The 12,185-nt window shown below is 42.6% G+C and overlaps 1 protein-coding gene and 1 long non-coding RNA gene across 6 annotated transcripts in view; one reads left to right on the forward strand and one right to left on the reverse strand.

Moving 5' to 3' along the window:
- The window catches only part of LOC119165875 (uncharacterized), a 97,351-nt gene that overhangs the window by 43,163 nt on the left and 42,003 nt on the right, over positions 1-12,185 (reverse strand). For 3 of the 5 annotated variants that reach the window (XR_012885684.1, XR_012885683.1, XM_075872108.1), the window contains exon 8: positions 10,827-10,889. Coding sequence is in view for 3 of the 5 variants with exons in the window: in XM_075872108.1 (XP_075728223.1) it covers positions 10,827-10,889 (63 nt within the window). In the remaining 2 variants the exon portion in view is untranslated. Of the gene's footprint in view, positions 1-9,098; positions 9,320-10,826; positions 10,890-12,185 lie in introns of those variants that run through there. The other 2 variants (XM_075872107.1, XM_075872106.1) reach the window with 1 other exon arrangement.
- LOC142769152 (uncharacterized) overlaps positions 1-12,185 on the forward strand; it is a 29,826-nt gene that overhangs the window by 4,305 nt on the left and 13,336 nt on the right. The gene's annotated exons all lie outside the window — the stretch shown is intronic.

Genomic DNA, 12,185 nt, shown 5'->3' on the forward strand with positions numbered 1-12,185 from the left:
TGACTTGTGAGTCCTTTCGTCACAGCTTCCTTCATACACGTTATAACCCCGCGATATCTGGTGGAGTTGCTGCTTCATCGTGTACTGGACCCCCCAGGTCAAGCGACAGTGCGTGTAATCATTGAACAAGCGTTACCCAATAAACTTGTTGAAAAGAAATACATGTGGTGCTACTGTATTTATTACCGCTATATATGAATTGCCCCGCGGCGGTGGTCTAGTTGCTAAGGTAGTCGGCTGCTGACCCGCAGGTCTCGAGTTCAACTTTCAGCTGCAGCGGCTGCATTTCCGATGGAGGCGGGGATGTTTAGGCCCATGTGATCTGATTTGGGTGCACGTTAAAGAACCCCACGTGGTTGAAATTTCCGGAGCCCTCCACTACAGCATCTCTCATAATCATATGGTAGTTTTGAGACGTTAAATTTCACATATCAATCAATCGACCGCCATATGAATGAAAATACGCAAAAGGGGCACTACCCTATGCCCTTTATTGACGATGACTTTGATTGCTTACACGATAGACGATACTTTCTTTCAATAGAACTACGCTGCGTTTACATCGCTATGGATACGAAACATCGAGAAAAGACTGCGTTTGCATTTACTCTGGCTTCTATCAATTCAAGGATATGCAGTTCGCTCAATGCATTGACCTAGCCACGTTCTAACGTATGATCGATTTTATGCTGGAAGGATTCAATTGAACATCATGACTTTGTGACCTCGACGATGTCCTCGTACATTAACCTACATTATAGAATCGCCTTCAGTGTTCTCGATGCGGTCAGCGATTTTCGGCGATTTCTGCGAAGTGGCCTCCCGGTAAAACTCGTTCAATTTCCATTTAGGTTGCTGTCAAAAAGTATTCTGGAGTTTAGGGCGACTTCGTTCAAGCTTTAAGTGTGCTGTCAAATACACAGGAAGTTTATGCAGTTTAAAGATTTTTTACACCACAGTCAAAGACACCCTGATTTTTGTTGAACCCTGTTACAATTTCTCGAAGTTCGTGAAAGGTTTCTCAACAGTTGCTCGACCACTCCCTTGCCTTCAGGTGTCAGACGGGCTTTTTAAGGAGGTTACGGTAAAACTGACACGTTTAATTGTCTAGTCACACTGTTGACATTGCCACTTATATTGGCTAATTTTTACCGAACCACTCCGGCAGAAACCGGAAAAGGTGCTCGTGGTCACGGGAGCGCGAAAGTCCTCGCCAAAGGCCAGCAGGGACACGACCACGTTATTGCCCATGCTGCTCGCCTTCTTACACCTGCCAAGCACAACTACTGCATTGCAGAGCATGAATGCAATGCTCTCGTCCCGCTGCAGTGGTATAGTGGCTAAGGTACGCGGCTGCCGACCCGCAGATCGCGTTGTCGAATGCCGTCTGCGGCAGCTGCATTTTACATGGAGCCGAAAGTGTTTAAGGCCCATGCGTTTCGATTTGGGAACACATTAAATATTCCCAGGTGGTCGAAATTTCTGAAGCTCTCTAATACGGCGTCTGTCCTAATCATATGGTGGTTTTGTGGCGTTAACCCCAATCACATATCAATCAATAAACGCATTGATCTTCTCTGGTCAGTCTTGAAGTGCCTGCCATATTTAAAAGGCGTGCATTTCTACGTAATATTGAGATAACAAGCGCTTTTTTGGCTATCGTAACCAAATTTACGTACAAGTCGGGATGCTTCCAGTAGAACGCAGACTGCCGTATCGCTACCGGTCAATGAACCGGACACGATCGCTGACAGTGACATGAACAGTTGCGTATTCTAGGTTTCACGGCTGAGAACCGTGGATGACAAACAATGCAGGGATGTCTCCTTCTGTAATATCATGGAGCGCCTAAAAGAATCGTTTACCGACTAATGCCATCGCTCGTTCTACCTTCAAGATGGTGCACTCTAGCACGACAAGTTTCATCCAGCCCAACGAGCCCTGCTGCTTGTCATTCCGCAGCACCTCCTCTAGGCTGTTCTTGACGTAATAAATAACTTCTAGAGGCCAGTCTGTTTGGGGTATGGTGCACTCACAACTAGATACACCAACGCTTCTGGCCACAGCCTCCTTGCTCTGAGAGAAGATACAATGAGGCGTGGAAGATGCATCAGTGCCACAATTCGTGATCAGCGCTTTCCGCAGCTGTCTTCAATATTATTTAGTTTTGGCTTAGATCTACTTGGTCCATTTCCTCTGTCGCCTTCGACATCTGGCAACAGTGGATAGCTGTGGCTACTGAATACGCCACGCGCTACATCGTTGCACAAGATCTGCTAACAAGCTGTTTAACAAATTTCGCTGGCTTGTTCCGTCCGGCACGATGTCATTTCGCGATAAAGAGCTCCTCGCTCGCTGCTTAAGGACCATGGTCACACGTTTGTCTTGAAGCTAATAGCCGTTACATTGCAGTCATGTGAAACAATGCGCCAGCTTGTCATGTTGTCTCATAAAGAGACAGAAGGCCTCACAGAGCGTTTGAATCGAACACTAACAGAAGTGCTTTCGAAGTATGTTTCCTCCTGCCACTCTGCCTGGGATGCCAAGTCGTACATCACATCTGCGTACAATTTTCTATGCCCTGACACTAGCAGTCACTTTCCATTTTTCTGTTGTTTGGTACCAATCAACGTTGCCATGGACACTAATATATAGTTTTCCGCAATACCGACCAGCGAACATGTTGTTGACGCTAGCACCAACACTGCCCATACGCGTGAAACAGCCCGCACTCGCCTTCAGGCCTTTCAAGAAAACCAACGGCGTGTGTACAATCAAAGATCCCGCGTCTTGCACTTCTCATTCGGGTTTTTTGGGTCCTGCAATTGTCTCCGACCCATCATGTTGAGATGTCAGACGAACTTCTGTTCCGATACATAGTTTAAAATTAGGTTGTTCGTGTGTTTATTATACAACTGTTGAGATCACTTCTGTTGCTTCATCGTCAGCGATACCGTGCATATATTACGCATGCAGCCCGTGATGTTGAGATGTAGATGCACCGAGACGGTGGTAGTGGTGGCGTGAATAATGCTACATGTATAATTCGAGTCTCTCGAAGTATGCGCGCGCGCACCAGAAGCTGCGAAGAAACATCTCTTTCTGGTCACGCTCTTAGCTTTACTGGTCGCCGCTGCGATCGCTATTTTAATTAAACACGTGTATATAGTCTGCTTATTACAGTCTCCCGACTCGGCGATTACGTGAAAGTAACCACCACCATAAACTCAGACAGACATTTGGTATATCTGTCTTCTTGTTCAGTAGCTTGACAAAATTCTAAATAAAAAGTCTCTTTCACAATTCTAACTGACATTTGCCATATTTTTGTCGTCTCGTTCAGTAACTTGAATAAATCCTATACGAAAACTCTCTTCCACTATTTTGTAAATAAATTGATAAAGCTGTGACTACGACAGGGCGAGGATTACTGACCTCCATTCTTGTGAGGTACCCAAATACGTTTTGCGATTCTTGATTCTTACAGCGATGCTTAATTCAGTCTGACCGAAAATTTTCAATTTTCATTTTGGTCTAAAAGTTGATCTCGCCGTGAACTCTTACAAAAATATTGCCTAAGGTATGCCTATTAGGAATTTAGGGACCACCACTCTTTTAGATAAAATTTTTGTATTGTCTCTAGTTGTTTAGTGTGGCTAGTAAACTTAAAATTTCTTAGCGTGATGCACTAGGACAAAGCAGTGCATAAAATTCAAACCACTATATTTTATATCGATAATATATTAAAATCTTCTAACCTGACAATTGCAACGTGAACTGCACTGAACAAAAGAACCCGTATAATGTAAACCTGCTATGTCTATTTATCCATTCAATATCGTTGTGCGATCTATAGTCCCTTGGACACCATCAAGATAATTTTACTGAGAATGGAAAGCCAAATAGGGGGCACAGAATGCATGTTTTTCAACTTCTTTTCAAATACCACCCGACAAGGCTTCAGTAGGTGCGTTTCTTCACATGCACATTCTAGGAATTAAAGTGGCAGTATTACTTCACCCTCTAGAAGTGATGAACTGAATTATTAAGGTCGCTTCTTCCACCACTCTGTGAGAGAACTAGGCGCTTTTTCAAGCCGACAGAAGGAAGAACAACTCTCTCGGTATAAAAAAATTGTGGACCATCTCCCCGAAGAAAACCCTGATGGGTTGCGAAGCAGCAGTGGTGCGCACGGCGTTGGTCGGGTTCAAACGGGCGTCGGCATCGGTGCTGGACGAACAATTTGAACTAAAACTCCTGTAACCATTTCTTTAAAACGCAAAGACACAGGAGGCGGGTTCCATTTTATAAAACTTTGACATCAAATATATGAGCCAAAAAAATGTTTTCACTTGACGTTTTTATGAGCGTTGCGAGTGGTGCAGAAGGTGAAGTGAGAGAGAAGTGTGTTGCAAGCGAGCAGAGGAGCCGGCAGCTGCGGACGCTGCGGCGAGCGTTCTGCGGGTGAGAAAGAGAGTTATTCAGCATTCACCTGGGAAGAAAGCGCGCGGGTTAAGAGTGACGTTAAAGCGGCGCTGCGGTGCGACCTGCTTGGCACTGGTCAAGCAACTGTGGCGAGGGAAGTGCGTTGCGGCGCGTTTGTATGGGCGCTCGTACGTACGGTGTTGCACACGTGAGTCAAAGAGATGCTCCGTATCTAATGGGCACCCGGCAGTGCAGCTTACGAGATGTGATGGTAGCGGCAGAACACAGGGCTTAGCGTTTAAGAGCAACAAAACCAGGCTTGCCAGGGCACAATTCTTTTTCTTTTTCAGTGGTGGGTAGGGAGGTCACGGGTGATCACAGAAGCACCCAGGAAACATTCTTTGAAAACATGTCATAAAGGGCACTGGCACTTCAGCATTTCATAGTGTTCAGCGAGGGTTTTATTTTCTGGTATCTCTGGCAATCGGCACCACCTATGACGAGGTGACGCAAAGAGCTCCGTCGCACCCTCTTCACTGGTTAAGGCACCTGTAATGCTCCGCTGTAAAAGTCTGGCAAATGTGCTTCATATAGCACGCCTAACACTGACTATAATGTATTGTAATGGTCCTTAAAACTGCGTTTGTTTCAGCATGGGGCGGATAGAGAGTGGGGGAATACATATTTATCTGGTAGTGGCAGTTTACACAAGATTAGGGCATCTCAAATTGGGAGAACCGTCTTACCTAGACTACTTAGTCCACCTGGGCGAAAACTTGGCAGCTGCAGTCTATCATGCGGGCATTGCTTGGGATATTTAGGTTCTGTGTATGTTGCTTGCTGCTCGTTAGCGCTGAATTTCTTGATTTATATTGCAAGATACAGTGTGCCCAAATGGCCGACTGATTGCGGTGTCCATCAGTTTAGCCTGATATAAATCGTTTGGCGTGAGTTAGAGATTGTAGAAACAGCACGCTGCATTTTAGAAGGAATTTTTGTCATGCAGAAACCTGATTACGGACTCAAATCCAACCTTAGTCTTCATACTAGCTAAATATTTGAGAAATTTGCAGGTTTACGTCTATTTGCCTTGGATGGCCTTTTTTTTTCGAAAAAGAAGGTGTTTTTTGGTAGCTTTTTCAAATTCCTTTTGTGTAAATTTTACCCATCGTGCAAACAAAATCAGAATCTCTGACATTAACGATGTTCCATTTGTTATTTGCAGTACAGCTCCCAGAGCATGTCTGATTAGGAAGCTTTGGAATTCCCTTCTATACAATTATTATTCGTCCAAAAAAATTGCACGTCTCATTTAAGACATGAAAGTATCCAGCTGTGGCCACTAGGAGTGCTGATCAGTTGGTGTCCTTGAAAGCAGGAGATGGAGCTTTCGACAGCCCAAAAAAAGAAGAGCAGTGTTGCTGACATGCTCTAAATCCCAATATACTCACAGTTTACCGCGCACATTTTACACGAGATTTATGAATAAATGGGTTTCGTTGAGATATTGCCAGTAATAACTGTAGTAAAAGAGAGAGACAGAGGTTTATTCACAGGAAAGTAAAGGGGTCGGCATCGGCGTTAGTATACTTTAGCCTGCTACTCTACGATGGGGAAAATGAACGGGGAAGAGAAAGTGTAACGCAAGACTATGGGAAGGTGAAGAGGTGAGTCTGTACTGTCCCGTAAGGTTGAAGCATTTCAAGGAACGTGCCTGCAGTCCAGTGCCTATTTGAAAAGCTATAAGCAATCTTGTGGCCAGTGTTGCACAATTGTCGTCATTCCAATGATCCAACACAATATCAACATTTAGTGGCTGATTCCGTAGCGTTCAATCAAAGATGTATATTTCTGTCATTCACGTGTATTTGCTGACGATGTACAAAATATGTGATCTCGAGTTTCTGGTACTTGCCAGGGTTAACAAAGAGGACCGATGTCAGTACAGCCGATTGTATGGGAATAACAATTTGTGAAGGCTACACTTACACGAATGCGCCAAATCAGATTTGCGATGTGTAATTTTGCTTTATGAGACACGCGGAACCTCTTTACCATGTCTGACTAATGTAATCGCCGGCGTCGTCACTCCAGTTTACTCCAGTGTCAAGCGTGTAGTTGCGCATTACGCATCGAAGCACTGGTTTCATGTATGGCCGTGAAAACAAAATGCACGATTCAGCGCCACTAGTTGAGCCTCATTTAGCTACAGCACGCACATCTTTATTTCACGTTATTGTGCCATATGCAGGATATTTCTGGAAGATAACCTTGTTTCAGGACGCAGTTACTGGTTAATAATTTGCAAAGCAAATTCTTCATTGCAAAATACTGTTCATGTGCAAGGATACTTTCCCAAAGTGAATCCTATTGCATCCCGGAAAGCAACAAGGTCGGCGGCAGTTGAAGTGGTCTTGCGATATACCTGGAACCGTCGAGCGATAATCATTTGTACAATGACAAAGGCCGCAGCGGTGATATAAAACGTGGTGAATCCTTAAGCGTACAATAGCAGTGGATCCCCGTACGCTATATAAATGTGATGTAGGGTCACGCGTTTGAGGCCACTTGATGAAACTGGCAACTTCTTCGCTATCTCAGAAATCATAAGGTGACTTCTTGAGTTATAGAACGCTTTTTTATAGGATATTCACGATACAGCGTGCTGGTGCTTTCCAACGTGAGACCAAGCTCTGCGGACACACATGAAAGCATTCAAGTTAAAGCATTCTAGATATACTTGGGCCTCTCACGCTCCACGTCAACGAACTTAACTAGTCCTGAAGCTCGGGCTTGTCCCATCGTTGTTTATATGCACTGCGAGGCACATCGCGTGAATCTTCACTTGTTGACGCGACACAAACCCCACCAGCTTTCAGAACTTTTCGCCTCCCACCCAGATGGTGTTTTGCAAGAGGAATATTGCTGCATGACAGCATTCTAACATAAAGATTTCACCCGTCAGTGTTTCAGGAACACGTCCATAGGTACTACCTAAACCGACTGATAATTGTGGAAAAAATGACTGAAAAATCATTAGAAGCGACGCTGAAATATTTAATTCTTCCAACCAATGAACTCTGTACAGCCAAGATGGTGCAGCTCTTTAAAATGTATACCAGTTCACTTCCGGGATTCGTTTGTAATGTTATTGTTTTAGCAAATATATAGACACTCAGTAGAGATTTTCATCATCTATGTCACGTCGCGTATAAAATTCAAATCAGTAACTTTTGTGCACGCATTGTCTCTTGTATTCACTAGTAATAGCTCCCGAGTGCTAGTGAGGAACACGGCTGAAACATAGATGAAAGAAACTGCCTATCTCCGTCACACAGAGGATTCACGCGATAACGTCACTTCACGTGTGAGTCCTGGATTCCAGTGATCTTGAAGAAGGAAGAACGCGCCTTGTCGGTCTTTCACTGGACGCAGGTACACGAAGAGAGAGCGTGGTTCAAGCCGCAACTGGGATATGAGGCAATAGGAGCGTGGTTGCAAGCCCTCGCACGCGCGGTATCTTATCAGGCATTAGCCAACAGCTTTTATATACCCTTTCTAAAACTATACTCTTGCGGCTTCCGGCTGTCACTTCTGCCATGAAATACTGAATGAAAACTGCTTTTTTCTTGAAAATAGTCGTAATCCCATACACCAGCATTTTTCACTTTCGCGAGATCAGGTGAAAAAACTTAGCTTCCATTCCTCAGTTCTTTCTGAAATCACATTACTTCCGTCATGCTCATTTCATCACTTGTTCTGGAAAGCAGCCTTTTTTTTTTTGAAAATTCAAGGGACCCATTTCTTTACCTACTAACCCCCTCGCACAGCGCCGCCTCCAGAAGTGCAAAAAGAAGCGCGCCGGAGCCGGCAATAGTTGAACCAGCACACCGCTTTTCTCAGAAGAATGGCACAGCACACCGTATTTGTACAGCTTCTCAGGAAATCGAGATGTTGCCTTTTATCTTGTCACCACAGCCTAAATCTTCTTCTGTAGTAAGAAGGGTTGCATAACTCCTGTTGTTGAAGTACTGTTGCCTAAAAGGTACAGCGCTGGATGGAATGGCTAGCTGAGTTCACTACAATGTAGAAGGATATTCTCTTTTGTGGAGAAAATCTCACGGAAGTAACAATGCTGTCCATGTGGCAATTATTTTAGGTAATGGCGGTAGTGTTCCCTCATCAACCAGGTATTTAAAATATTTCCTGGCGTACGGAATATGGAATACAGGACAGATAACTTCACTGAAGATCGGTATATATGGCTTCATTAGAAAGGCGAACTGGATGAGTTTTCAGGTTTTTGGAAAGTCACTTTCATTGCAGCGGCTCTTATCTTGCCGAAAGAGTACGTTCAACATACGGATGACTACGTGCTTTCAATATTTGTTGATGACTTCTTATATGGCTTTTTTTTATGCCTGTCGATTTGTATAAGACCAGATATCACTGTCTTTTCCTAAATTGACCATCTCGCTACTTTAAATTGTACAGTTTGTTGGAATATGACAAACCATTGATGTAGTGGCTTGTTTGTTATTAGAGACACACAGCCTAAAGTTTAGGTTTCTAGTCTCCGTATGAAGTTCCAAACATGATCGGAATAATGTGGAATGCTATCATCACGGAAGGATTATGAAATCTATTTTAAGAAACAAGCTGAAACACCAATATTAAAAATCTTAAAAAGTGAGATGTAAGTTTATTATACCTAAATAAAAAATAAAGACATGTACGCTAATCTCTTGACTACAGCCAAATCTGTGATTAACTCAGAGATTACGGTGCCGATGCTGACAACATGACGACCAGGCAATAATTCGCCATCTACTCCGCGGCAATGCGAAGTTTCAGCTCATTGTTCCTCTTACAAAAGATTAAAAGTCGTCAAAATCTGCAAAAAAATGAAAATACAGTTGTCCATGTGAAAATAGGTCAAAATCTTCAAGAACTCAACACCTGAGAAGGTATTCTCGGTACTAAAAATTACCCCGGTGGCTTAAAAGTTGCCAAGAGGAACATACACAGACTAAGCTAGAGAGCAGGCTTGTTTCCGAAAAAATTGCGCTTGATCACGTAATCGAAATGACGTGAGCAACCAAGTATTTAGGAAAACACCAAATGGCACATTATAAACACTTTCACTTCTTTTTTGCACAGCACGAGAACGCTGTCAACTCTAAAGTGTTGATGACAATTTTGAAACCGATAGGTGTGGCTCGCCATGCGAAGCAACGCCTCTAAGGCCACTTGGCTACTCGCACATCTATCTACCTTTTTCTTTTTCTTTTCTTGTTGCATATATATATATATATATATATATATATATATATATATATATATATATATATAGATCGGATAACTAATCAACTATAATGCCAAAGAATTATAGGGGAATGTATTAGGACTAATTGTAGCGTAAACATGAAGAAAGAAAAGTGGAAACAAAGATAACCTGCCGTGGGCGAGATCCAAACCTGCGACTTCCGAATAGGGCGTTCAATGCTCTACCAACTGAGATACCATGGCGGCTATCACCCAAGCCACTTTATTGGGTATATATGAGAATTAAACGTAGCAGTGTCAGTGAGCACCACCAGTAGCCATGGCGGCGAGTGTGGTACACTCTATATGAGCCTGTTTGGCACTACGTAGCACGCGAACATATTACGAGCTGGCAGCTGACGAAGAATCCATCGTATAGTACCTAAAGGCGCCCAGTATGCGTTATTCGAACATCGCAGGTTTGGTTCCTGCCCATCGGCAAGTTATATTTTTATCTATTTTTCTTTCTTCATGTTTATTTTACAATCAAGTGTGATAACTTGCCCGATAATTTTCGGTTCATTATTTTGTGTTAATTATTTTGATATATATATGTATATATATATATATATATATATATATATATATATATATATATATATATATATATATATATATATATATATATATATATATATATATATATATATATATATATATATATATTCTGTTTGTGCGTTTACGAAGGGTGGTCGGCCTTCAGGGAATATTATCGCCTTTAGGGATTGCCTATAACTGTAGTGTTCCCTGACGAAATCAGATGCTCTAGGTAAAATAGTGTGAGCCGATATAAACACTTTCACTGTGCGTCGATCATTTTGGCACGTCTGGTAAGCATGAGATCTGCCTTATTATTTCTCGATACATAAATCGGAAATTCGTAGAAGAGACAAACGCCACATGCAGGTAAATATTCTCACTAGAAGCGTAAGAGAGCTTGGGAATTTTCAGGCAATTATCTATGTCTTAGAAGAAGTTACCTGCATTCTAGTTTTTGAGTTTCATCTTTCAAGCAAAGTAAACAGGCTGGAAGAAGCTAGTCCATCTCAATATCTGTATGAGAGTAAGATACGTACACCCACGTGAAGGTTTCTTGGAAAACATTGCTTGCATTCTTTGTGGGAGTCGGATCGGTCCGTCTGTAAGATTGAAGTTTAGAAAAAAAAGATGAACTGGGTTTTCTTCATTTTACTTCTCTATGAAATGCTCAAGGTAAATATGCTAAAGACAATAGGCTACGAAAACACCAACCGTTCCGATCAAAAATGAGCCTGAAATATGTACTACCATAGGAGCACGGTTGCTTGAGCGAGTTTGTATGGCGTTGTAAAATATATTCACTGCACCAAAATCAGGGTCAGACACTCATAGTCAGTGCTTGTGCTGGCGGGTCGCTTTTTTTCGGCTCTTGTTTTCGGTGTTGCCAATTTGTTTCCTGATATAACACCTTCTATTTCTTACACTGTACACTCAAAGAAATATCGACGTGGCAGCAAGAACCCGTCTAGAAACTTTCCTAATACAGGGATTGTTATTATAGTGAGGTGCCTTAAGCTTGTGACTAGCCGCTTCAGTCAATTTTGTATGAAGAATTCGTGCCTGCAGGTATCACGCGCTGCCTCGACTCACGGTGAAGTAAAAACGACGCAAAATTAAGGTTGTTAGAATAAAATGCGCCTGAGTTAGAAAACAATTGACAAAAAATATGTTTCACACATTTAATGACTATATCTAAGCAGAATGGTTATACTAGATTCCTGATTATGTGCAGGCTATAATTTCACTTGGCTACATTCCCTCCACAGTCTCCGGATAACGCTGATTCCAACGGCACGCGAGATCTCCTGCTTTTTTTCATTTTATGTTCTATTTATAACCAATTCTTTTGAATTACAACTTCGATACGTGATGCACAACGAAAACACCACGATTCCACATTTGTATATATTTATTGCTGATTCCCCGAATGATGTTCTCTTTGCTTGAAGAGGACCTCACCGCCTATACCCCAGCTCTTTAAAACCGCCATGCGGGCTTTCTCTTATCGCCGTCATGCAGCTGGGCTTTCCACCTCAAATGGATGCCGATGCCTCGGATTTGTCATTCGAAATTAGCGACACCGAATTCACAAATATAGGGCCGCTTCAAGTTGGCAATTGCGTTTAGATAAAAGAAGGTCTCTTGATGCGTTATCGTAAAGTAACACACTGAACATCCAATGCAGACGAAGCGACTTGTAGATACGTCATAATATTGTCTTTGTATCCTGACAAAGTTTACGACGAGTTCGGTGCGAGATGTCTGGGGAGCAAAGAAGTAGATGTAATAGTTGAATCCCTGCTGTGCTGATACAATGCGTGATAGTGAGCTGAGAAATTCTAGTTAACATGTCTTCGTATGCTATCATACTTGGTAGCACGTTTCTGTTGCACGCA

Source organism: Rhipicephalus microplus, chromosome 8, assembly GCF_043290135.1.
Source record: "Rhipicephalus microplus isolate Deutch F79 chromosome 8, USDA_Rmic, whole genome shotgun sequence".
In the NCBI taxonomy this organism is placed as follows: domain Eukaryota; kingdom Metazoa; phylum Arthropoda; class Arachnida; order Ixodida; family Ixodidae; genus Rhipicephalus; species Rhipicephalus microplus.